Source organism: Podarcis muralis, chromosome 12 (assembly GCF_964188315.1).
Source record: "Podarcis muralis chromosome 12, rPodMur119.hap1.1, whole genome shotgun sequence".
In the NCBI taxonomy this organism is placed as follows: domain Eukaryota; kingdom Metazoa; phylum Chordata; class Lepidosauria; order Squamata; family Lacertidae; genus Podarcis; species Podarcis muralis.
In genome coordinates this window covers 11,313,537-11,338,140 of record NC_135666.1, presented here as the reverse complement: position 1 = coordinate 11,338,140, position 24,604 = coordinate 11,313,537, and the positions used below count along the sequence as shown (strand labels likewise).

Genomic DNA, 24,604 nt, shown 5'->3' with positions numbered 1-24,604 from the left:
TTTGTGCTGCCATCACAAGGCAGCAGCGGTAATGGCGCAGTGGTGAGGGAAACAGGGCTATGTTGGCAAGGGCTGGCAACAGCACAATGGAAAGGGTGGCGAGTGGATCTGCCACCTGAAGCAAATGGCTTCACCTCACCTAATGCACGGACCAATCCTGCATAGGATCCCTGAACCTGGGGATAGTCTGCCATTATGAATGGTAGCCATTGATGGAAGTTGTGTCCTTAGGTGAGAGCCAGTGTGGTGTAGTGGTTAAGAGAGGTGGACTCGTAATCTGGGGAACCGGGTTCGCGTCTCCGCTCCTCCACATGCAGCTGCTGGGTGACCTTGGGCTAGTCACACTTCTCTGAAGTCTCTCAGCCCCACTCACCTCACAGAGTGTTTGTTGTGGGGGAGGAAGGGAAAGGAGAATGTTAGCTGCTTTGAGACTCCCTAGGGTAGTGATAAAGCGGGATATCAAATCCAAACTACTTTTAGGTTGCAGATTGGGAGCTGAGGTTGAGAGGAAGCAGCTTTTGTGAGCCCAACTTGTGTGATCATAGCAGAGGCAAGATTTGAACTGGGACATCCTGATGCTTCGCACCACTCACTTGTTACGTTACGCTAGAAATGCGGGTGGCGCTGTGGTCTAAGCCACTGAGCCTAGGGCTTGCTGATCGGAAGATTGGCGGTTTGAATCACTGCGACGGGGTGAGCTCCCATTGCTCAGTCTCAGCTCCTGCCAACCTAGCAGTTTGAAAGCACATCAAAATGCAAGTAGATAAATAGGTTCCGCTCCGGCGGGAAGGTAAACGGTGTTTCCGTGCACTGCTCTGGTTTCGCCAGAAGCAGCTTAGTCATGCTGGCCACATGACCCGGAAAAACTGTCTGCGGACAAACGTCAGCTCCCTTGGCCAGTAAAGCGAGATGAGCGCTGCAACCCCAGAGCCATTCACGACTGGACTTAACTGTCAGGGGTCCTTTACCTTTAGCTTCTTCTCATCCAGATGAACTCCTGATTCCTTGGGCTCTTCTTGAGCTAATTTCTTCAGGGTCTTTCGATCATTGACTTTTAGCTTTACCAAGTGCACGCCACACTTTTGCCAGCAGCTTTGGGGTGTTTAGACTGTTTGATTTCTGAAAATATACTAATCGTTATTGGCTGTGTTGCATACATGCATGCGTATTGCACACAAACCCCGTAGGGTATTGGTACCAGTGTACAAAGATGGCTTGGGACCAGTGGCGTAGCATGGGGGGTGCAGGGGGGGCCGGCCGCACCGGGCGCAACATCTGGGGGGGGGCGCTCGCCGCCTCTGGAGTCGCCGAAGAGCCTCGGGCGCAGGCTGTAGCAGAGCCCCATGTCTCGCGGAACCGATGAGCTGGCAGCGGCTCTCAGCGCTCGCCGCGGTCCCCACGCGTCAGGGCCGCGGAGGGCGCACCAGGCAGCCCCTCCTCACAGCCCCCCCCGCCGCCGCCGCCGCTGCAGCTGCTGGGCCATGTTGCATTTTCCTCGCCTCTCTGCCCTCCTCCTCCGGGCAAGCGGCGTCGTTTGGGCGGCAGCGCCAGCGGCAACTCGCCTCAGATCACCTGACACAGACCCGCCGCCGCCGCCGTGGCTACCTTACCCCAGCCCAGGCAACAGCAAGAAGAAGCTGGCAGCGGCGGCAGGTTAGGGGTTAGGGGGCGCAAATTACTTGCCTTGCCCTGGGTGCTGACAACCCACGCTACGCCACTGCTTGGGACACAAGTATTTAAAGGAGCAACTTTCTTACAATCTGCTGGCCCATGCATTGAGTTCTAGGGGGGAGCCCTGTTTGTAGCCCACTGACGGGCTTAGCTTATTTGGTGGTGACACAAGATAGTGCCCTCCTGGCTGCGGCACCCGGATCGTGGAATTTCCTTCTAATGCAGCCAGCAGCGGTCCATGTGATAATGGCATCACTACAACTTGCTCAGCCTCAGCTTTCTTAGCTCCGCCCAGAAAAGCTGTATCAATGCTGGCGTTGAGCTGGTGACTCCACTCCAACTCATGGGCCACTTCTGTGTAGACGTATGGCTTCCCCTTAGCAGTCAGTTTTCCAGCATCAGCTGAAAGGTGCATTTTCTCCTTTGGGCTTTTGGGCGATGGAACACTCTATGGAAGCCCAGCTGTCCTTATTTTCTCTGCGGAAGGATGGAAATTGCTTACAGTTGTTATGTGCTTTTGGTAAGAAGACTTCTAATTGTTTCAAACCTTGTTCTGTGACAATTCATTTTTATCTGATTATGTTGCAGGCTACCCTGAGATCCTACAGGATGAAGGGTGGTTTAAAAATGAAATAAATAATTATGAATCTGGGGCTTTGTTTCCCTTCAGCCTGTTAGATTTCTGTAAGCTAAATTTCAAGCCTTAAGTATCTTCTTGTTGCTAGGCAACACCACCATCCTGTTTGTGAGAACCTTGTCCAGCGAATAGATTGGTACCACCTGGTGCTTGCCTGTTAAGGTGCGCATCAGCTACCAATCTGCATAAGCAGGTTGATAGAGGAATAGAGCAATTCTTTAAAGGATTCCTTCGGCTTATTAGCTTGTCTGTTTGCTGAAGCTTTCAGTCTCAATATGGCCAGTGAAATCTCAGGGTCCAAGCTAAAGGAAGATTGAGATGGTATAGGGCTTGTGATATGCTTTTTGGTGTTGTGTGCAAAGTGCCAAGATTGTGTCCCTTCATCAAATCTTGGATCTCCAGGGGCTCATTTTAGCACACAACCTGTTTGGCTCTGTGATTTGTACATCCTTGGCAAGTTAGTTTGGAGTTTTTTTGGATTTGAGATCCCGCTTTATCACTCTTCAGGAGTCTCAAAGCGGCTCACAATCTCCTTTCCCTTCCTCCCCCACAACAAACACTCTGTGAGGTGAGTGGGGCTGAGAGACTTCAGAGAAGTGTGACTAGCCCAAGGTCACCCAGCAGCTGCATGTGGAGGAGCGGGGAAGCGAACCCGGTTCACCAGATTACGAGTCCACCTCTCTTAACCACTATACCACACTGGAGGACAGTGGCTAGAAACAAGCACCTGGTCCCATTCAGAGAACAGAACTGCTCTCTTCAAAGCCAGCCAGATGCCCAGGAGAAGCCCCTAAGCAGGACATGAAATCAACCAGGTGATCCCACTTTGGATGTTTAGAGGTGTTTAGAGACATGTTCCCACTGATCCTGGTGGTAGTCTAGCCATCAAGGCTAGTAGTCATCAATAGTCTTATCATTTGTCTAACCCCCTTTTAAAGCCATGTAAGTCGGTGGTCATCTTTTGATAGTAAGTTCCATAGTTTCATTATGTACTGTGTGAGTAACCTCTTTTTCTCTGTCCTGGATCTTACAACATTCAGATTCATAGGATGAACCCAGGTTCTGGTATCATGAGACGAGGAAGAAAACCTCTCTATCCACTTTCTTCACCCCAAACATAATTTCATAACTTTCTATCGTGTCCCTGCTTACTTGCCTGTTCCCTGCTCCTCCTAGGAGAGTTCCCCCAAACCCTTGGTCATCTTGGTTGCCCTTTTCTGAACTCCTTCCAGCCCTATTGACATTATTTTTGAGGTCTCTTTTTCAGCAGAGAGGCTTGCAGAGTTCCTGCCCTTCCATTGCCTGCGACCCTTAGCTCAAAATGACAAAGCAGCTTCATAAAAGCCTCCTGGAACAGAGACATGCTGTTCCAAGACAAGATTTTCTCCCTTTAATTCTATTACAGTCAGCAGCTGAGAATGCAGATAGGTACAGAATTATTTCCTTAGTACGTAGTGGCTCTGTCTGGTTCTGACATCCGCTAGCGTAATGTCTCAAGTATCCCACCAGCCATCCCTAAAAGCCAGAACAACGCAATTCTCCCCAAGTAGCACACCTTCTCCTCTGTCTGCTTCCGAGTTCAGCTTTTGCTACATGTACCCTTGCTCCCTTGAGCTTACAACTGCTTTCTTGTACTGAGGGCTAGTAGGCTTTGTAGGCTTTGGCTGAAGATCTCAACAGGGCAGTGTCAGGTTTGAATCCATGGGCCTTGCTTGTTTTCCTGATCCACCTCTTGTTTGTTGACCAGCTGCAGCTTGGTTGGCCACTGGGGACATTAGCCAGCTTCCGGGAAGATCCTGACCGGCTTTTGCATAAGAAGTCCATGTGAGGCTTCTGGTTTATGACTTCATGTTTGGCTACCCCTCTGATGTTTCGCTTACCCTCTGATACACTTACCTGACTTACTTGATTGCCTTCTTGCTCATTCTTGGGGATTCAGGACCATTCCTGAAGAGTGTTTCAAGTTCTAGTCAAGGCTTGTCCCCACCCCCTGAAAATTTATAGGACTATCAGATGTCCTTGGGTTGATTTTATGTGAATTCTGCGCTCACATTATGGGGGATCCAGAGGCTGTCCAGCCCCATTAGCCACTGTTTTCAGAAGGGGACATAATCAATGCTATTCTTCCAGAAAAAGAGGTGCCAGAACTCACCATGAACACCTCCCTTGAAGTTCTCTTATAATGGCAATGGTGCCCACCTGAGAGGTGCCACAACTGAGTTTTGGTGAATTCTGGTTGGGGGGGAAAAGCCCTGGACACAATGTATCTAAAAATGGAGTGAGTCAGGGACTGGGATTTGTAGATTTCATATAGGAGTCCCCAAAGAAAGCATTATGTGGATTTGCTTTGGACTTCATTTCTAGGAACTAACTCTGTTCCATAGCTGTGGAGCTAAGTCCATGAGCGATCCCATCACCCACTGCATAGTGGGATAATTGAACCTTAGGTCGACCCAGCATGGCAATTCTTATATTCTTAATTTCATGAGGTTAGGATGTGTGTGGCTATCAGTCAAGACACCAACGCTACTGACCATCACATTTCGTGGTAGCAGATTCCATAAATTAATTATGCATTGCGTGAAGAAATACTTACAGTGGTGCCTCGCAAGACGAAATTAATTCGTTCCGCGAGTTTTGTCGTCTTGCGATTTTTTTCGTCTTGCGAAGCACGGTGTCTGGAAAGTTTTGGAAAAGCTTCAAAAATCACCAAAGTCTTTAAAAACCTCAAAAAAGGCTACCACACCGCGTTCTATGAGTTGCTCCTCGAAGTCAAGTCGCAACTGTATTAACGGTGTTAAGAAAAAGGAAACAAACTTGCAAGACGTTTCTGTCTTGCGAAGCAAGCCCATAGGGAAAATCGTCTTGCACAACAGCTCAAAAAACAAAAAAAAACCCTTTCGTCTAGCAAGTTTTTTGTCTTGCGAGGCATTCGTCTTGCGAGGTACCACTGTATCTGCTCTGGATCTATAGCTGATCAATTTCATTGGAAGACCGCTAAGGTCTGGTATTTTGGGAAAGGGAGTAGGAGTTCTTTCCAGACCAAGCATAATTTTATAAGGTTCTATTAAGCATCCCTTCAATTTTGTGTTGTGGGGAACCCAACTAAAATCTTCCAGTGCTCTAGTCTTTCTTTGTGTGGAAAGTGCTCTGATTTCTTGATCATTTTTGTAGCCTTTTTTTGGTAACTTTTCCAGCTTTGATTTTTCCCTCTTCTTAATTTCCCAAAAATTCAGTACATATAAATTTTAGTAACCTATCTAAAACATCTAGACTTCCCCCCAATGGTTTCCCAGTTCCTCCTTGTTATGCTGCGTATCCTCTTTAACCACCCTCTTTCACTCTACTTAATATCCTAATTACTGCTGCTCATAGTTCAGATCCTATTTGTAAATTTATCTGACTGTTACACCTCTTCAAGTACTCTACAAAGGGTTTCCACTCCTCCCTTAGCAGTGTCTCCCCTTGATCCCTAATTTTTGTTGTCATACCCTCCAACTCCCACATATTCTATCAGTTTATTTTGCCACTCCTCTTTAGTTGAGATTTCATGGTTTTTCCACCTTTGTGCATAGATTACTCTTGCTGCTGTTGTCACATTCAGAAAAGAGATTAAGTGCCTTCTTAGGGATGTTGGATTTTGTTATTCCTAAGAGGAAGACCTCTGTTTTGGCAGGAAAATTGTCATCTTTATAATCTTTTTTACTTCTCCATAGATCATTTCCCAGTATCATTTGGCTTTTTTGCATGTCTGCCACATCAAAGCTGTAGAAAAAAAGGGGACATGCAGCTTTGATTTCTTCTTTTGAGAGGAGAAAGCAATGATTTCTGGGGTGCCAATGAAATAAGAATGTATTCTGAAGATTATGCCCTAGCATTCCTTGAAATACAGTGGTGCCCTGCAAGACGAATGCCTCGCAAGACGGAAAACCCGCTAGATGAAAGGGTTTTCCGTTTTTGAGTTGCTTCGCAAGACGATTTTCCCTATGGGCTTGCTTCGCAAGATGAAAACGTCTTGCAAGTCTTGCGATTTCCCCCCCGCTTCCCCCCCCTTTTCTAAGCCGCTAATAGCCTTTTAGCAGCTAAGCCGCTAAGCCTTTAATAGCCGCTAAGCCGCTAAACCGCTAATAGCACTAATCCGCTAAGCCGCTAATAGGGTTGCTTCGCAAGACGAAAAAACCGCTAGACGAAGAGACTCGCGGAACGGATTCTTTTCGTCTTGCGAGGCACCACTGTATCTCAAAGAACTGTGGGGTGGACTTTTTCTAAAAGAAGGCAATGTGGCTGTTTCAGGGGCCTTGCTTTTAGTAAACCACTTTAGTTTGAGTAAGGGGTCTATATATTTTGTTAAATATGTAGTAAATTGTTGGACTAGCCTTGACTTACTTAAGGAGAATCAGACTCACAACTGCGCATTTGTTTTCTTGCGGTGTCAACTTGCCGGTCCCTTGTTTGGGGCATATAAAAAAGCCTAACCACAAGGCTTTTAGAATTTTTGTTGGGTGTGTGTCTGTGTTTTCTTCTTGCCTTTTCCCTCCATGCCTAGTGGTCTTAGCAGTTATTTTTCACTGGTTTTCAGTGACATGTTTCTGAAAGTATTGGCAGGGCTCTGTCACTGTGCACAGGTATAATTGAAACTTGTTTTCTCCAAGGAATCACTCAGCTGTGTGGTTTATTTGTTTACTGACATTGACAGAGATCTTAATGGCTTTTTAAACCCAATTTGTGCATCGCTGAATATCCTCCAAAGAGGAAGATCTGATTAAATTTATCGGTGGAATGAAGTCTCCTCTCTGCAGAGCTGTTGGCTGCATTGTGAAAGTCCGCACCCAAGTGAAGCATTCTGGGCTCAGAAACCCCATGCAGGCAGCTCCTTGTCCTGTTTGTCTAAATGAAGAAGATGCAAAGTTTCAGGAAGATTCTTTTGCCTCGCCATGGGTTTCTATACCTCCTTGAGTTTCATGGAGGAAAGGCGGGGTATACATTTGATTAATAAATCAATTGTTCCCTTCTTCTTTGCTAATGATTCATGTCTGGACCAAATTTCATTAATATATTGCTGGGGTTTGCCAAAATTTAATTGATGTCTCATTTGTGGACATTGCAAAAGGATGTTTTCAGGAATTTTATTGACTTTGCTGCTTACCTTCCAATTAACATTTGCGTGATGAAAACTCATTTTAAAAATAGCTTCAGTATAAAGTTATTTCCATGGCTGCACAGTTTTGTTAACCGTTCTTTCCATGGTGAATGTGGCATTCGCCCTGTAGCAGGATGATGAGGAGAGCCTGTTCTACACCTCCTACTCCTGGTGGAACGCTCTGTCTCAAGAGACCAGGGCCCTGCGGGATCTGACATCTTTCCGCAGGGCCTGCAAGATGGAGCTGTTCCGCCAGGCCTTTGGCCGGGGTCCAGTCTGCCTCCCCCTCTCTCCTTATAACAACTTGCATGAAAGTGGCCCCCCAACTTTTCTCATAGGCTTATATAAGATCAGTATAAACAGTTAGGCCTGGTGAGCATTTAAGGTCCCCATCCCTAATTTGCGGGTTGCCATCTGATTAGAGTTCACTTTGATTCTGATTTGATTTCAGGATTTTAATTGATTGCTTGATTTTATGGTAATATGTTATATATTTGATGTTAGCTGCTCTGAGCTCAGTTTTGGCCGGGGAGGGCTGGGTATAAATAAAATCTATTATTATTATTATTATTATTATTATTATTATTATTATTATTTAGGATGTTTCCAGATGGCCTTTTTATTGATACCTCCTCCTCCCAGTCTGCTCCCTGTTCTCCTTCTGACCACTCATCGCCCTCCCCCCCCCAATCCCCGGGCTCTGAGGCGGCTTCCCTTGGGAGTTCCCACCCCTCCTCTACATCCAGCCCGTCTATGACATGTACAGAACAGAGCCGTGGACCCCCTCTTGTCAAACAATCCAATTCCTGTTTTGCAACATGCTATTGTGAATGGACAACTTTGCGCAAGCAAAGGGACTGTGTGAATCTGCTTTCCATCACTGATCCCAGAACCCAAACTGTGCAATTTAGGCTAGCATAACCAAACACTCACCATAGTATAAATGGGGACACATTATACTTGCGTTCATTTGTTTTCTCCTTTTCGGTTTGCAGTGCCTACGACAAGAATCCTGGCTACCGGAGGAGCATCCCACAATGAAGCAATTTTACAAGTAAGTTGGGATTACTGCAATTGGGATACCAAACCTTTGAGCTATTGGGCTAGGAGGGGACTGATCTCAAGCAGAGGTTGGGGCCGAACAAATATTATTTTTTTACAAGTCCAGACATAGATGCAGTTGGAGGAATGATTGTTTTGGCCCTTAGCCAACAGTGCGAAACAGCAGAGAAACAGTTGTAGGTAGGCAGGGCTGGGTCAGCCTGTAGACCTAGGAATGTTCCCATTGAACACTCTCACAGAAAATCAGCATTGTTTAAATCAGGGGTCAGTAACTTTTTTCAGCCGTGGGCCAGTCCACCGTCCCTCAGACTATGAGGGGGGCCAGACTATATTTTTTTGGGGGGGAATGAACAAATTCCTATGCCCCACAAATAACCCAGAGATGCGTTTTAAATAAAAGGACACATTCTACTCACGTAAAAACACGCTGATTCCCGGACTGTTCGCGGGCCGGATTGAGAAGGCAATTGGGCCACATCTGGCCCCTGGGCCTTAGGTTGCCTACCCCTGGCTTAAACAATGGTCTGAGCACAACCTGGAGATTAACTACCTGCATGTTAGAGATTCACGACTGTTTTTTACTATTAGAAATGAAACTTAGAGGGTCATTGGAAATGTGAGGAGCACTGAAGGTTGGCACATGCGCCAGGAAGGTTACCCAGAATGGGATGCAGCCTTCAGGGCTGAAAAAGGTTCCATACCCCTGCTTTATTATTTTGAGGCAACACTCAAAAAAGCCGCAGAAACTTCCTTTGTCATGTGGCCTTCCAGATTCAGTGCCTGGGAACTTCAGCGACTAGTTATCCAAACCTGATTATCAGTACAAGGTCCCGTCTTGAAACAAACGCCGCTCTGTAAGCCTCGGCAATGGAAACAAAACTGCCTACTGTCTCTCTTTCCCACAGCCTGGTTGTAACAGATGCTTTTTATGCTTCTCAGGTCTTGTCTGATGTGTTCAGTGCTCCAGTTTACACTATTGACACTGCTAATTCAGCCTGTTTAGGATCTGCTTACAGAGCAATCCATGGTAAGTCAACCATAGAGTCCTCTAAGCGGCATGAACAGGATTCAAAAACTTTGTTTGCAGTTGCTGCCTCCCGTGCTTGTCACAGGCCAATCCTCAGCTTAAATTTATGTCCTTACTTGCTCTTTTCCCAAGGCTCTCTTGAGTCAGGTTATTGAATGTGCTGTGTAGGAATAGGAGAAGAGCTCTGTTGGATCAGGCTAAAGTCCTGCCTAGCCTAGCATCCTGTTTCCCACAATGGCCAGCTAGATGCCTCGGGGAGCCCACAGGCAGGGCATGAAAGCACCTTCCCTGGTCTTGTCCCCCAGCTACTGATATTCACTTACCTACTGCCTTTGGGCAGGGACGCGGGTGGCGCTGTGGGTTAAACCACAGAGCCTAGGACTTGCCAATCAGAAGGTTGGCGGTTCGAATCCCCACGGCGGGGTGAGCTCCCATTGCTTGGTCCCTGCTCCTGCCAACCTAGCAGTTCGAAAGCCCGTCAAAGTGCAAGTAGATAAATAGGTACCGCTCCAGCGGGAAGGTAAATGGTGTTTCCGTGCGCTGCTCTGGTTCACCAGAAGACTCAAGACCAGAGTCTTGAGACACCTTAAAGCAGTGATGGCCAAACTTGGCTCTCCAGCTCTTTTGGGACTACAACTCCCACCATCCCTAGCTAGCAGGACCAGTGGTCAGGGATGATGGGAATTGTAGTCCCAAAACAACTGGAGGGCCAAGTTTGGCCATCACTGCCTTAAAGTCTATCACAATGTCCACCCAAACATTTGCTATGCAGAATCCGAATCTGTTAATCCTAAAGTACCAAAAGACTCTTTGTGGGTGTGTTTGCTTTAACAGACCAGCGCAGGTATGTGTGGACAGACAAGCTAGCAAAAATATTGGTAAAACTGAGATAATATTTTTTCCCCCTTGCCCCCAAATCTCTTCCTTTTTGCAGCTAACTCTTCCTTTTTTAAGTCATGCTTTGTCCTTGAATTTATTACTTCTCCATATTTCCCCATCTATTTGCTGCTTTATTGGCGTTCCTCAATGATTACTGATACTGTTGAACTTGCAACTCTGTGGCTAGCTTTGCCCTCCATGGGACAAATTGAATGACTGACATAAACTCAATCTCCGAGACCCTGCCTGCCCAGGCCCAAGTGCATTGGAATGTAAGATCTTTACCCTTTATCCTTCACTTCTGAATGCTGACCTGACCAAGGAAGATCAATGCAATGTATTAATTTGCCAAGGAGTCCAGGCACATCCCTCATCTTGTTTCTGCTCATTGATCAGGTCTGTGATCCTCATTGCAGGACTCGTGGCAGAGACAAGCGTGTCCTTGACTGATGTTGTGAAATTAGCACCAGAGCCCAGATTAGTTGCTACTCCGACAGCTGGCATGGCTCAGGTGAGGTGGCTTCAGGCAATTTTATTGGTTGGCTTCCCCCCTCCCCCCTTTTTGCTTCTTTCTGCTTTACAAATAGATTGGCCGATAATTAAAATGTTTATAGAGGGGAGAGAACTTATTACGGGAAGAATTGCTTTTTTTTGGATGTACTGCAGATCAGTATTATAGGGTGAATCTGAGTTAGTCATTTTCAGGTCTCCTTTGTTTAATGAATATGTTTGGGGTTGAGTGTTTGCCTTGGAATTGCCAGACTTCCCTGGGAAGGGGGAATGATCAGTTTTAAGTGTATTGTATGAATGGCAAACTTCTACCTTCAGGTACCCGTATTTTTTGCTCTATAAGACGCACCAGACCACAACACGCACCTAGTTTTTGGAGGAGGAAAACAAAGAAAAAAATATTCTGAATCTCACAAGCCAGAACAGCAAAAGGGATTGCTGCGCAGTGAAAGCAGCAATCCCTCTTGCTGTTCTGGCTTCTGGATTAGCTGCGCAGCCTGCATTCGCTCCATAAGACGCACACACATTTCCCCTTACTTTTTAGGAAGTAAGTCCTACAGAGCAAAAAATACGGTAACTCTTTCTGGATAAAACCGAATGGAGATGAATCTCTGCACATTACAAAGGATTTGGGTGCATGTTGGACTGTGTGAATTCAGTAGAGCTCAAACCTAACCATCTCCTGTGGTTGTGCATTTCAGAAGAAGGGAGAGTTGGTTGTACTGGGTAAGCTGTTTTTTCAACTAAACTTGCCCACCGCTACTGATTTTCACTGAAGATGCTGCACAAACTTCTCTTGGATACTGGGTTCCTGTTATGGTAAAGCTCTATGGCCACATATGCCTCTGTAGTTCCCTGTTGTGCATTGAACTACCTTGATGTTGGGATGCCCAACTTGCTGTGTTGCATTAGTAAATCAGTGCCATGTTACCATCGGTGGAAGGTGTCTTAGATGGGATCAGCCATGAGTGTAGAGATGTCAAGGGTTTGGAGCTGTTAATTAAGCCCTTGGGGGGCTATCCACCTCCTCCTGAGAATTTTAACATGCACTGTAGCAGCAAGTATTAGCAACAACAACAAAAGTAATTATGCCAAGCATGTTACAAGTCACTAGCAGAGAGTAGCTTGCTGCTGATGGGAACGAGCTATCCAAGCCTAGCATGGCTGGACAAATTCCCACGATTGCAGCCCCTACGCTTTGGAGCCACTCCTCTTGACCTGCCTTTCTGTGCAGTAAACACATCATGTGTTTACTATTCCCAGGAGGAAAGTTCCTAGACCACTGCAGTTCAAACCCTTTGTAGATAATATCATTCTTATAAAGAGACACTGGCATGGTGGCCTGTGTGGTAAGTGAGTTTTGCAGGAGATAGTCCACTTTCTCTTTCAGGTCACAAATGAACTACATGGGTGTGAGTAAAACACACACAATAACAGAGTCTTGAGACACCTTAAAGCAGTGATGGTCAAACTTGGCCCTCCAGCTGTTTTGGGACTACAACTCCCATCATTCCTAGCTAACAGGACCAGTGGTCAGGGATGTTGGGAATTGTAGTCCCAAAACATCTGGAGGCCCAAGTTTGGCCATCACTGCCTTAAAGTCTATCACAATGTCCACCCAAACATTTGCCATGCAGAATCTGAATCTATTAATCCTAAAGTGCCAAAAGACTCTTTGTGGGTGTGTTTGCTTTAAAAGGAAAGAGGAAAGGCACTGGAACTGACGTGATCTCTCTGTTTTCCAATACAGTCCAATCCCCTTGCAGTCAGATAGGTATTTCTGGTAGCAAACGGAGCATGTCCATTTTTGAGCAGCAACCAATGCCAGGCACTGACGACTTGTGCCATAGAGAAGCGGGGATGGAACAATTTGCCCTACATGCATCATGGCCTTACCATCCCAGAGGCAGATCTTAATTTAAGTAAGAAACTAAGCGTTGAAAACAAACCAACACGGGTTTGCTGCTGGCAGATTCACCCCTGTATAATGTATAGAGCAACTTACTCTATGTCCTAAGCTCATTATGCTGAGCTCTTCCCTGCCAGAAGTAGCCAATAATGTGGATTTAGGGGGCAGATAAATGCACAGGACACAGGGTAATTTGTACTATACATTACAGAGAGGCGCAGAATTGCCATTCTTGGTACAGACCCATGCTTTCTCATAGCATGTAGTTTTCTCCTTTTCCCTGTCCCCCCCCCTGTGCGTTTGGGGGGGCCTTGATGTCCTCAGACCAGATCTTACTAAAAATGCATTCTCCCTGCCCCCCCCAAACACTTCCCTTCCCATTTTAGAAATCTATACAATTCTGCTTGTTGACAGCATGGCTTCCTGTGTGAGCTTCATGGCTGCAAAACCACAAAAGCCAGAGGGCCTGTCAGTAATATAGTGTGCTAGCATGAAAAGTGCAGGAGAAGTTCATAATCTGATGAGTCAGTTTGGTTCTGTTTTTAACAGGGCTGCTTCTCTCTGTCCATCTGATTTCATTCTGTCGAGTTTAGCAGCTTTCACTTAAGTGATGGTTCTTTTTATAAACTTCAAAGTCAACCTGAGGTTAAGCGCTGTCTTCCTGGGGAATTCTCTGCAAAGCAACCTGCCTAACCTCATGTGAAGTTGTCTTGATCACAACCCTACGTTTTCTTTTTTTGGAGGGTATGAAATTTGTATCTTTGCCATGTGAAGAAATGCAAGCAACAGTTTTAGAAAAACCACACACACGTGGATGGGCATGCGCACAAACAAAACCCTTCGCAGGGGATTAAGTATGTGTCTCCCTACGCACATTCACAGATGCATATAAATCAAATGATTACTCGATGCTGTTGAATGAGCAAGCTGACTCCATTGAAAAGTGTTGCCTTTGGAGCAGAATTTGCAAAGTGCTTTCTGTTGTGCAGATATGGGCTCCTGGTTTGAAGCCTTGAACTCGGGTGAGGCATGGATTCCCGTTTTTTCCTTCAGCAGCACCAAGATCGCTTGTCAAAATAGAGGAGGACAAGCCATTCCCATTGGGATGCCAGCACCAGAGAGCTCAATCCTCTGTCCTGTGCATCAGAACCCCAGATTGCCAGTCCAATAACATGGCCTGCTATCCAAGGTCTGCTGCACTCCTATAGTCTTAGCAACTAGAAAGAAGCCACTCTTCACTTCCAGGTTGCAAGCCTGAATGCAGCCTGCTTCGTCTGCTCTAGGTACTTGGTGTCTGTTTAGCGGCTGTTGGCACACAGCAGTCTGGTACCTCAATCACACATATAAGTCACCGTCCGATACTACGGACATCAAGTGATGAGCATCCATGTGTGACAAGCTCTCTTCACACCAGGTTGTTTCACATAAAGCCCACATATAGATGGGTGATGTCCTGAAGACATTGTGGACCCAGACGTTTGCGTTCATCAAATGTAAATATACACCCAAGGTTTATTTCAGCACTGAAGTTGCTCCAAGGAGTGCAGGCTAGCATTGTGCCGTTCGCCCAGTGAAGCTGCCTTGCCTCTTTTCACTTGCCAAACCAGCTCACAGACTGCTTTTTAAAAACCCCAGCGTTAGCAAAAACAAATAAGTGACAACACAGGTATTAGGCAATCCTGAAGCAAAAGAGAAAGAGAAAACAATTACACCCATGAGTAGATATCAAGACTAATTTTATGAATGCTCCGTTGCGTTGCCTACATTTTAATAATAGGAGTGAGTGCAACGAAACTGAAGCACGCTGCCCTGTATCCCTTCTTGGAGACGGCGACGACATGCCTCATTGCACGGAAAACCTTGCTTCTTGTACCTCCTGACAGATTTGCAAGTCATGTTCCACTGAGCCACTGAATAGGAAACAATGCAAGTGGGGTTGTGTGGGCTGGTTATGTTCTGGGTTTTCAAAAGGGAAATGGATTAATAATTCTTGGGTGGTGTCAGTGTGCTCTCATGTGTGAAGTTTTCGAGTTGATTCTGGTTTCAAGTCCATCTAGTGAGCCATCTAAGTGTGTGTGTGTGTGTGTGTGTGTGTGTGTGTGTGTGTGTGTCTCAGAGAGACAGAATGGTCTGCAGGGTCTCCCATTGCCTCTGTTGAAATACCAGTAACATTTGGCTTCTCTCCAAATTTTTCCATCCCTGCTGTTCACTACTAGATCTCTGTAACTAAGAATTAATGCATGAGCTTGCTTCCTTCCTACTCTTTCCCAATCAGAGGCTGAAGAGAAGGATATGTGAATGCTAATAATAATAATAATTTAGATTGTAAAGGGGGCATGTGTTTTCATTTTATGATTATTTTTACAGCATCTAGATTCTATTTAAAATTATATGGTAGAAGGCAAGGGAGAACTGCTTATGCTGCAGTTCTTGTTTTGTAACCGAAGCTTGAGGCCTGTTGCTCAGATTTCGCTTTAGTGTTTATGCTACTATTCGCTCAATATTAGCCTTGGAGTTGGCTTCTGGTTCTTGGGTGGTGAAAAATCAGGGTGCCCCCCCCCAAAAGTCTTCTTTTCTGGTATTCACCTGTTTAATTGCCAAACAAAGGAATACAGTGGTGCCCCGCAAGACGAATGCCTCGCAAGACGAATGAGTCGTTCCGCAAGACGAATTTCCCTATTGGCTTGCTTCGCAAGACGAAATGTCTTGCGAGTTCTTGCAAGTTTGTTTCCTTTTTCTTAAAGCCGCTAAGCTGTTAATAGCCGCTAAGCCGCTAATAGCCGCTAAGCCGCTAATAGCCGTGCTTCGCAAGACAAAAAAGCCGCAAGACGAAGAGACTCGCGGAACGGATTAATTTCATCTTGCGAGGCACCACTGTACCTTAGAAAATGATAGCAGAAGGTGAACAGGTTCACACAGGAGAAAGTGGTAAATATCTGGTTCCCAGACAGTTTGAAACAGCATTCCTCAATCTGGTGGCCATCAGATATTGTTGGACTACAACTTCCATGAGCCTTAGGCAGCATCGCCAATAATCAGGGATAATGGGAGTTGCAGTCTAGCAACGTCTGGTGGGGGGGAAGCTGACCCAGAGCTTAGTAGGTTAAACCAGCACTTTGAATTGCGTCTCCAAACAAACTGGGAGCCAGGTTGAGGAACCATTGTTGGCGTAGGAACAGAGGCTTTCAGCCTTTTGGGGCCTGTGGGCATATTTGGAAATGTAAGAAACTGTTTTGGATGCCACAAAGTACCCATTTCACAGACTAAAAACTAGCAATGCTCAGACAACCATCCCAAAGAAAACAGCTACCCTCCAAAAGCAAATAAAACCCACAAAAAAGTGTGCACCCCCGCAAAAAGACAGGCAACCCCCTCCCAACCAACCCAAGAGAGAGAGAGAGCAGGGGCCTTGGTGGGTGCCAAGGGTTTTGGCTGAGGGTACTGTGGTTCCCCTGGGTGCCATATTGGGCAATCTAGACATCGAACAAAGCCAGCCATGTAGACTTTAACAAAACAGGAGATTCATCTAATAACATGGAGGTGTCTGTCTTTGCGGTCTGGACTCTTGGCAAATGCCCTCATTTATCATGATGATGTTGCGGTGTTGGAAAGCTGGCCTGGAGCAACTGATTCTGTCTTCAAATCAGTGGACAAATGAATAGGCTGTTAAAAGAGCCATCTAATGGTAATTAATTTTTGCTCATTATCCATCCAGGGTGGATTTGAATGACCAGCTGAGCCCATCAAGTTCTTTGTGTCTTGTTTCAGTAAACCCATTGAGGCTTCTCCCCCAACCCTCATTTGATAATAAAAAGGAGAAGAGGTAGAAGAGAAGATTTGAAAACATTTCTTTTAGAAAAGGAAGATTAATCCGAAGCAGTAGGCATGACTGAAATAACTGGGAAGATTTTATAACACTAAGTATATGCTAACAGACAGTAAGAATCCATTATTACGGCATTAAAATGCAGCACTAGTTTAGCAATCTATTAAAACCGGAGATGCTTGGCTTGTTGGTTAATTAAGCCAAAAGGCACAAGAATGGAGTACGATTATCTCGGAAGATAATCACAGCGCTGGTGTTTTTACAAGCCACATGCCCTGCAAAACGGCCTAACAATGTTAAGGCACATGACACTTGCTTCAAGGCCTCTCGCTGTTTTTGTGCATATGCATGGAAGTTGTTAATACAAAATGTTTGTGATTACCTTCCAAAGCCTTCAACTTGCTGCACACCTCTCTTATATACTGTATACTCATAGCCTGATGCTGAGACCATGTAGTACCCAAATTAAAGGCATGTGCTTGCACCCTTTTAAATGTGCAGAATGGAACAGAGGGCTGTAACGCTGACTCCTGTGATTGGCAGCGCTTCAACCCCTAGACCAGCCTTGGCCAACCTAGTTTCCTCCGCATGTTTTGAACTACAACTCCCATCAGCCTGTGCTGGCTGGGGCTGATGGGAATTGTAGTCTAAACCACCTGGGATACCAGGCTTGGAAAAGGTTGCCCTAGATTATACATCCCTGAAGCAATCCACCCAGCTGTGCAGTTGTGCATTTGGGACACCCCTTTGTTTAACTTAAGGAAAGAGGAGCGTATGGCAGACAACCACGTTGAGTGAATTTACCTTCATTTGAAGCTTCCTTCAAATGTTGGTTTTCCTTCCTTGAGGGACTTTCAGCCATGTCCAAGGAGGAGGAGCCATCAGAGGGGGAAAGTACTTAATTCGTTCAAAGGGGGGTTAAGTACTTAATTCGTTCCGGAGGTCCATACTTAACCTGAAACTGTTCTTAACCTGAAGCACCACTTTAGCTAATGGGGCCTCCTGCTGCCACTGCGCTGCCGGAGCACGATTTCTGTTCTTATCCTGAAGCAAAGTTCTTAACCTGAAGCACTATTTCTGGGTTAGCGGAGTCTGTAACCTGAAGCATATGTAACCTGAGGTACCACTGTATGGGCATAACTGCCCCTTTGCTTCCATGTCCTTTTTTTCATATTTGGTGTGTCACCCCTCAACTGCATGCTGTTGGCGGTTGTGTTGCCTTGGCCTTGCAATGCCAAAATAAACATCTTGTTTAATGTACAGTTGGAGTCTGGATCTTATTGGCCATCCTGGAAGAACCCACAGGATATATTGGGTACTGAACCCCAAAATTTCCCCTATGAGATGAGCCTGGATGTGTATCCCACTGAAAGCAAAGCAGAGACAGCATCTTCACTCAGATGTGCATTCAACTTAACCTCCCATCCCTAATATCCTGCTTCATAAAGCGATAGCTTACTTCCACATTATGGGGTGCGGGGGTGGGGATATTCGTTTGGTGTGCAGATCTACCTAATTTGTCTTCCTGAACCAATAAATTAATAAATCCCCATGAATGGAAAGTGGAGAGAAACTGTAGTTCACAGATCTATCCATCCCTATTCCTCCTTCAGATCCCAGCCGCTTGATGGAGAAAACTGCCTGCTCCTTCTGTGCACCGAGGAGCCACAGTGGAGACTTGTAATGTATCTCCCACTTGCTTCAGATGCAGTTAAGGACAGGTAGCAAGTGAATCTAATTTACCCACTGGTAGCTGCCACGTATGCAGAAGTCTGCTGAGTGCATCGCTACACGCAGCAAGATCAGGCTTCTCGGGGCGGCCTGTATAATTACTTTTTGTAAAATATCACTCCTTGTGATGCATTAGATTTTGCTGCTGTAACGACGAGGGAATTTATGTTCCTAAGGGTCCTTTTTAACGCATCGTTGAGTGTTCTTTATTTCCTTTGGACATCAATTACAAAAAATAAATCCATTTAATTGCCTAAGGCTATATACTCCAGAAATCTCTTAGAAGGAGATTTCCAAAATAAGGTCAATAGAATGCAGCTACCTGAAATGCGAAGGAATTAGGCGTCACATTTTCAGCTGCTGCGGGTAGGTAAGGGTTCGGATTATTAACCTTTGATTTTATTGTCATGAATTTTTATTCGTGTGTTTCTAGCCACACCCTGCATTGATTAACAACCCCAAGGTGGATTGCATTTAAAGTCCTCAAAAACATAAAAGTCCAGTTCATAACACAACAGAATCAGATAAAATATAAAGATTAAGAGAAACATACCATTTAAGAATGCACACAGTCTCGTCACATTAAACTCTTGCAAAACCCTGGGCAAAGAGAAGTTAGCAACAGGTGCTGAAAAGCAAACAAAGGACCATTCATACTTCAGAAGGAAAGGCATTCCATACAAGAGATGCCAACACTGAGAAGACCCTGTTTGTCTTTCGTGGGCATGAAAACTTATGCCATGATACATTTGTTAAGTCTTTAAAGGTACCATGAGATTTGGGCTTCCTGCAATTGATGTAATGACTTGGGATTAAACTGTCCAGGCAACTTCTCTCACCAAACAGATACTGGTCAAGGTACAAGTGGGCTCTGTGAGTTGAAACTTGGCAACTAGGATAAAATATCTCATTGGTTGTTTGATTGGTTAGATTAATTGGATTAAAAACATTTTGATTGATTGAAAGAGCAACTCCAATTAACCATGCAAGAGTCTTAAAAAGAAATAATTGGTATACAACATTGTATATAATCCACTTAATTTTATTTATTTTTTCATAAAATTTATGCATCGCTTGATTGTAAAAAACAACAACCTCAAAGCCGTTTACAAACAAGATAAAACAGTAAGGTAAAGTATAATGAGTATAATTATTGTACTTACATGCAGGTCCCACTATCCAAACACTTGCCGTTTGAAAAGTCACTTATCAAAACACAAGAGATTAGTACCCAAGCATTGCTATGCACACTGCTGATTCAGATATCCAAACAGCCAGACCTGTGTGTAGTATTGTAAACAAATAAGCAGTCTTAAACAAGCCTTACTTCTTTGTGTTTTGCTGGTCCACGGCAGCCATTTTGCCAAAAACAATGGGAGGGGGGGATAGAATCATAGAATTGTAGAGTTGGAAGGGATCCCGAGGGTAATCTAGTCCAACCCCCTGTGGTGCAGGAATCTCAACTAAATCTTGCATGAGAAATGGCCATCTAACCTCTATTTATAAACCTCTAAGGAAGGAGCGTCCCCTCAATTTCTCCATCTTTTATAAAAGTCTTTTATAAAGATGTTGAACAACAACGGGCTGAGGACACAACCCTGTGGCTCCCCACTTGTCACTTTTCCCCAAGATGATGAGGAACCAATAGTGGAGAGCTTTATTTCCTACCTTGTTTGCCTTTTGCAAGATTTCAGAGGGTTTCCCTGGGTTTCCCCCGGTCAAAATCACACAGTCAGGAATGCATTAAAAATTTCCCCATAGAAATCATGGGAAATGATTGACTCGTTATGCGAACGATTTCCTGAGAACACATTGTGTTCCCTAGCGAGACCTGCAAGAATTCCTCCATTCGCTGCAAGCTGCAGGTGGCTGTCTGTATCAGGTACCCACAGAGTTAAAGTGGACCAGTGGCTGCAGCACCACGGAGAGCTCCAAGTGAGCTGGCGAAGAATTGAGGCTTGGAAGTCTCTACCCCCAGTCCATGCTTCCCAGGCTCCAGCCCCTCCTTGGGCCTGAAGACTGTGGCCCTCAAAGGGCCTGTTCACTGGTCTGATGTGCTGGAGGAACTGGATACAGAGCAAAGGGTTAATTTCCTTCATGGGCACCAATCGTCCCATGGATGAGATAAGCCACAGGTGCAAGGTCAGCCAAGCCAGTTGCTATGGTAACAGCCCAGGGCTGACTATATAAGTGATTAAGGCATGTCAGCTCAGTAGTCAGTCAGTGAATCTTGAGAACGGAGTTGAAGTCTGTGTTATGTCTTGAAGATGGAGCAACAAAGATACTCAGTGTTTGGATATATCTGTATCTGAAAAATCCTACAAGCTGTATAGGGATGCAGGTAGTGCTGTGGTCTAAATTACTGAGCCTCTTGGGCTTGCCGATCAGGTGGTCAGTAGTTCAAATCCCCATGACGGGGTGAGCTCCCGTTGCTCTGTCCCAGCTCCTGCCAACCTAGCCGTTTGAAAGCATGCCAGTGCAAGTAGATAAACAGGTACCGCTGTGGTGGGAAGGTAAATGGTGTTTCCGTGCACTCTGGTTTCCATCACAGTGTTCTGTTGTGTCAGAAGTGGTTTAGTCATGCTGGCCACATGACCTGGAAAGCTGTCTGTGGACAAGCACTGGCTCCCTCGGCCTGAAGCAAGATGAGCCCCATAGTCACCTTTGACTGGACTTAACCGTCCAGGGGTCCTTTACCCTTACCTTTACAAGCTGTTTGCATAGATCAACATCAGTAACTATTTCTGAAACCTAATATTCTAAGGCGATAAACTATTTTGGACTCTATGTGGTGATTAGAACTGGAGGGCAACCTCTGCTGTTTGGGTATCTCACGTCAGATTCCCAACATGAAGATGAGCACATCTTTGCCTTTCTGTGGCTTCTGCCTTGTACTCTGCTGGTGCCACTGGGCAGATGAGTCAGTATTGAAGGCGTCACCTGTGAGGCTTTAAGCTTAGCTCTGGGCCACCAGCCTTAGGAGCCTGGCTCAGTTCTTCACTTGATGCTACAGCAGCCCCAGACTTGACTGGCTCCTCCTCATCTGAACTCAAGGCTGGAGCCATGACAATTTTGTTGTTGTTGTTTAGTCGTGTCCGACTCTTCGTGACCCCATGGACCAGAGCACGCCAGGCACTCCTGTCTTCGGAGCCATGACAATAGCTGGCACCATCTTGAAAGAGGCATTCTTTCTTCTCTCAACACATGAGAGGGGATACCTTTTCTCAGATGGTGCCCCTGCAACAGGTGCGGATTTCATGTAGACACAACGTATGCCATTTCTTTCATCCACATGAGCTTATATGCAGATTTAATTGATAAGGAGTCAATTGGTTAAAAACCCATGAAATTAATCAACCAAGATTTCTTCAGATCAGGCTGCAGCGATTCTGGCAACCCTAACCAGCCTTGATTGTTTAATGGGAACAATTCCAGAAGGAGGAAAGCCAGCTTTCAAATTACACAGCCTCTTCTTCAGACAGTGTGCCGCATTTTAAGAGTCCAAGATGGGTTGCAAAAGTTTCTTTATTTTATATCCCATATTTACAGTAACAGAGAGGCCCAAGGAGGTGAATTTCACAGAAAATTAATAGAAACAAAGAAAGAAGGATCGGTTTAATTTTCCCTCCACGTTCACATGGGTATAAAACAACAGCCAAACATCAGTTATTCATGCTAATGGCTGGGAGACCCATTGCAGCAGATGCTGGAATTTTGCAAATTAGCAAGTTAAGCATTCAAGTCCAATAAAACAGTCAAAAGCACTGTAGCCTTAAATGTAGACGTTCGTTTCTTTTGACACTTTTAATTTAGAGGAATGTGTTCACCACTATGCTCTGGAACACGCCTGTATATAAAGGTAGTATGCTTTCTTTCCTCTCTCTCTCTTAATTTGTAAAAACAATAATAATAATATTCACGCTGGGAAAGGAATACGGCGCTTGCTATCTCAGTAGCACAGCCGCTTCCAGCCAATACAGGCCTGTGCTATTAAATCTCAGTTGGCACAAAGCAAGCAGGCTTTATCAGGGTTGCAGATAATCAAAGTGAGAATTAGTGAGGCTTGACTATAGATATTTCAGTAAATAAAAGAGCTATTTTTGCCTGACATATTGATGCCCCTAATACAGCCATAAGTGCTTGTTCGGTAGTTTGCTTGCTCCAACATATATATTCAAGGAAAACAAGATGCCGCGGTGTGCTATGAGGATGCAGCAGTAATTCCTGGTTCAGGCCAGAGGTTTGCAACCCTTACCTCCCCCCCCTTTTTTTTTTTGCCAAGCACTCTCATCCTCTGAGACTCAAGCTCCACATGAGTCTACCTCCACACCTTTCTTTATCCTTGAGGACAGGAAATAAACCCACCATCTTGCTTGGGTGTGTATGTTTAGTTACACCAAGATGCGCATTAGCGCTGTACAGAAACTAGACTGGATGGGTTCTTGTCATAATGGCTTTGAAACAAATAGACATGAAAGGAAAGGAAAGAGGGATGAGGAGGGAAGAGGACAATCAACGAATCTGTTGGTTGTTCTCTTCCCTCCTCATCCCTTATTCCTTTTCTATCATGTCTATTTGTTCCATAATTCACATGAAACTCACATAATAACCAAGTGGAGAAAATGGGCACTGGTGGAGACAAGGCTAGGAGGGGGATGAACCAGTTGGCACTTGGTCTTGGCCTAGATCAAGAGTGGGGAACTTCAGGCCCAAGGATTGAATGCAGCCCTTGAAATTCTCCCCAGGCCACACCACTCAGTTGTCACCCCCCCCCCACCCGTGTTTTTGCCTGACTGGAATGTGTCCTTTCTCCCCAGTCATTTCTCTTGTTTTCCATTTAAATATAAGAGCAGCCTAGACAGCATCTTAAAAAGCAGAGAAATCACTTTGCCAACAAAGGTCCGCATAGTAAAAGCTATGGTTTTCCCAATAGTGATGTATGGAAGTGAGAGCTGGACCATCAAGAAGGCTGATCGCTAAAGGATTGATGCTTTTGAATTATGGTGCTGGAGGAGACTCTTGAGAGTCCCATGGACTGCAAGAAGATCAAAACTATCCATTCTGAAGGAAATCAGCCCTGAGTGCTCACTGGAAGGACAGATCCTGAAGCTGAGGCTCCAATACTTTGGCCACCTCATGAGAAGGGAAGACTCCCTGGAAAAGACTGATGTTGGGAAAGATGGAGGGCAGAAGGAGAAGGGGACGACAGAGGACGAGATGGTTGGAGAGTGTTCTCGAAGCTACCAGCATGAGTTTGACCAAACCGTGGGAGGCAGTGGAAGACAGGAGTGCCTGGTGTCCTCTGGTCCATGGGGTCACGAAGAGTTGGACACGACTAAACGACTAAACAACAATAAGAGCAGCATATAACTACAGCAACTTGTCCAGTGGTACATTCTTATTAAGTTCCATATGCAGTACATAGCACACAAGCACTATGTTTATTTATGTATTATCAGTTCAAGTAGCCTCTCCGCAGAGATTCTTGTGTTAAGGGTGGAATAAAAGTACCTTCTGTCTCTATTTATAAAGGCAAAGAAAGGAAGCCAAGTCTCACCAAAAGTGTCCATCCTTGAATTGCCTTTAATTCCCCTTCTGTGGTGAGATAGAGCCACATTCCAAATCTTATTTAACCAGATTTCAATGGGGATTTCTATAGATTTGTTTCCAACTTTGGACTATTGCTAATTGTTGATAACAGGGACTGTGTCCTTGAGCTCTGACACTGCCCCTTTCTTGCCCCAAATGGAGAAGAGAGATGGATGTCGGCAATGCTTTCCTTCTAGAAAAAAGAGGTGCCGTACTCACCATGAAGTTGTTCCAGCAAGTGCCATACTTTTAACCAGTGCTTTTCCTCTTGAAAAAATGTGCTGGTACTGCATACCCCTGAGTACCCTCAGAAAAAAGCACTGATAACATCCCTCATATGGGGAGAAGACAAGAGCAAAGCACTAATATTCAGCAAAGCAGCTCTAATTCGTGAACCCCTGATGGCTCTGATGTCAGCTCATCCTCAGTGCTGCCGGAGTTTCTTTGAAGTCCTTTGGAGTCACTGTTCTAACTCTGATGGGCACCCAGGCAGCAATGAGAATATAAACTAGGGTATGGTGCAAAGCTAAAATTTGCTGCTCCACTCACTTTTGCCCCTGACTCCACCCTCTACTGGCCTGCAACCCTTGGCAGGTTCCCCAGAAGGGAATGCCATGCTAAAG

The 24,604-nt window shown here is 45.3% G+C and overlaps 1 protein-coding gene across 6 annotated transcripts in view; it reads left to right on the top strand.

The window, feature by feature from the left end:
- The window catches only part of XYLB (xylulokinase), a 117,241-nt gene that overhangs the window by 87,595 nt on the left and 5,042 nt on the right, over positions 1–24,604 (top strand). For 2 of the 6 annotated variants that reach the window (XR_013394771.1, XM_077936724.1), the window contains exons 16-18: positions 8,444–8,502; positions 9,450–9,537; positions 10,833–10,927. Coding sequence is in view for 5 of the 6 variants with exons in the window: in XM_077936724.1 (XP_077792850.1) it covers positions 8,444–8,502; positions 9,450–9,537; positions 10,833–10,927 (242 nt within the window). In the remaining variant the exon portion in view is untranslated. Of the gene's footprint in view, positions 1–8,443; positions 8,503–9,449; positions 9,538–10,812; positions 10,928–11,627; positions 11,746–18,274; positions 18,305–24,604 lie in introns of those variants that run through there. The other 4 variants (XM_077936725.1, XM_077936726.1, XM_077936727.1 and 1 more) reach the window with 4 other exon arrangements.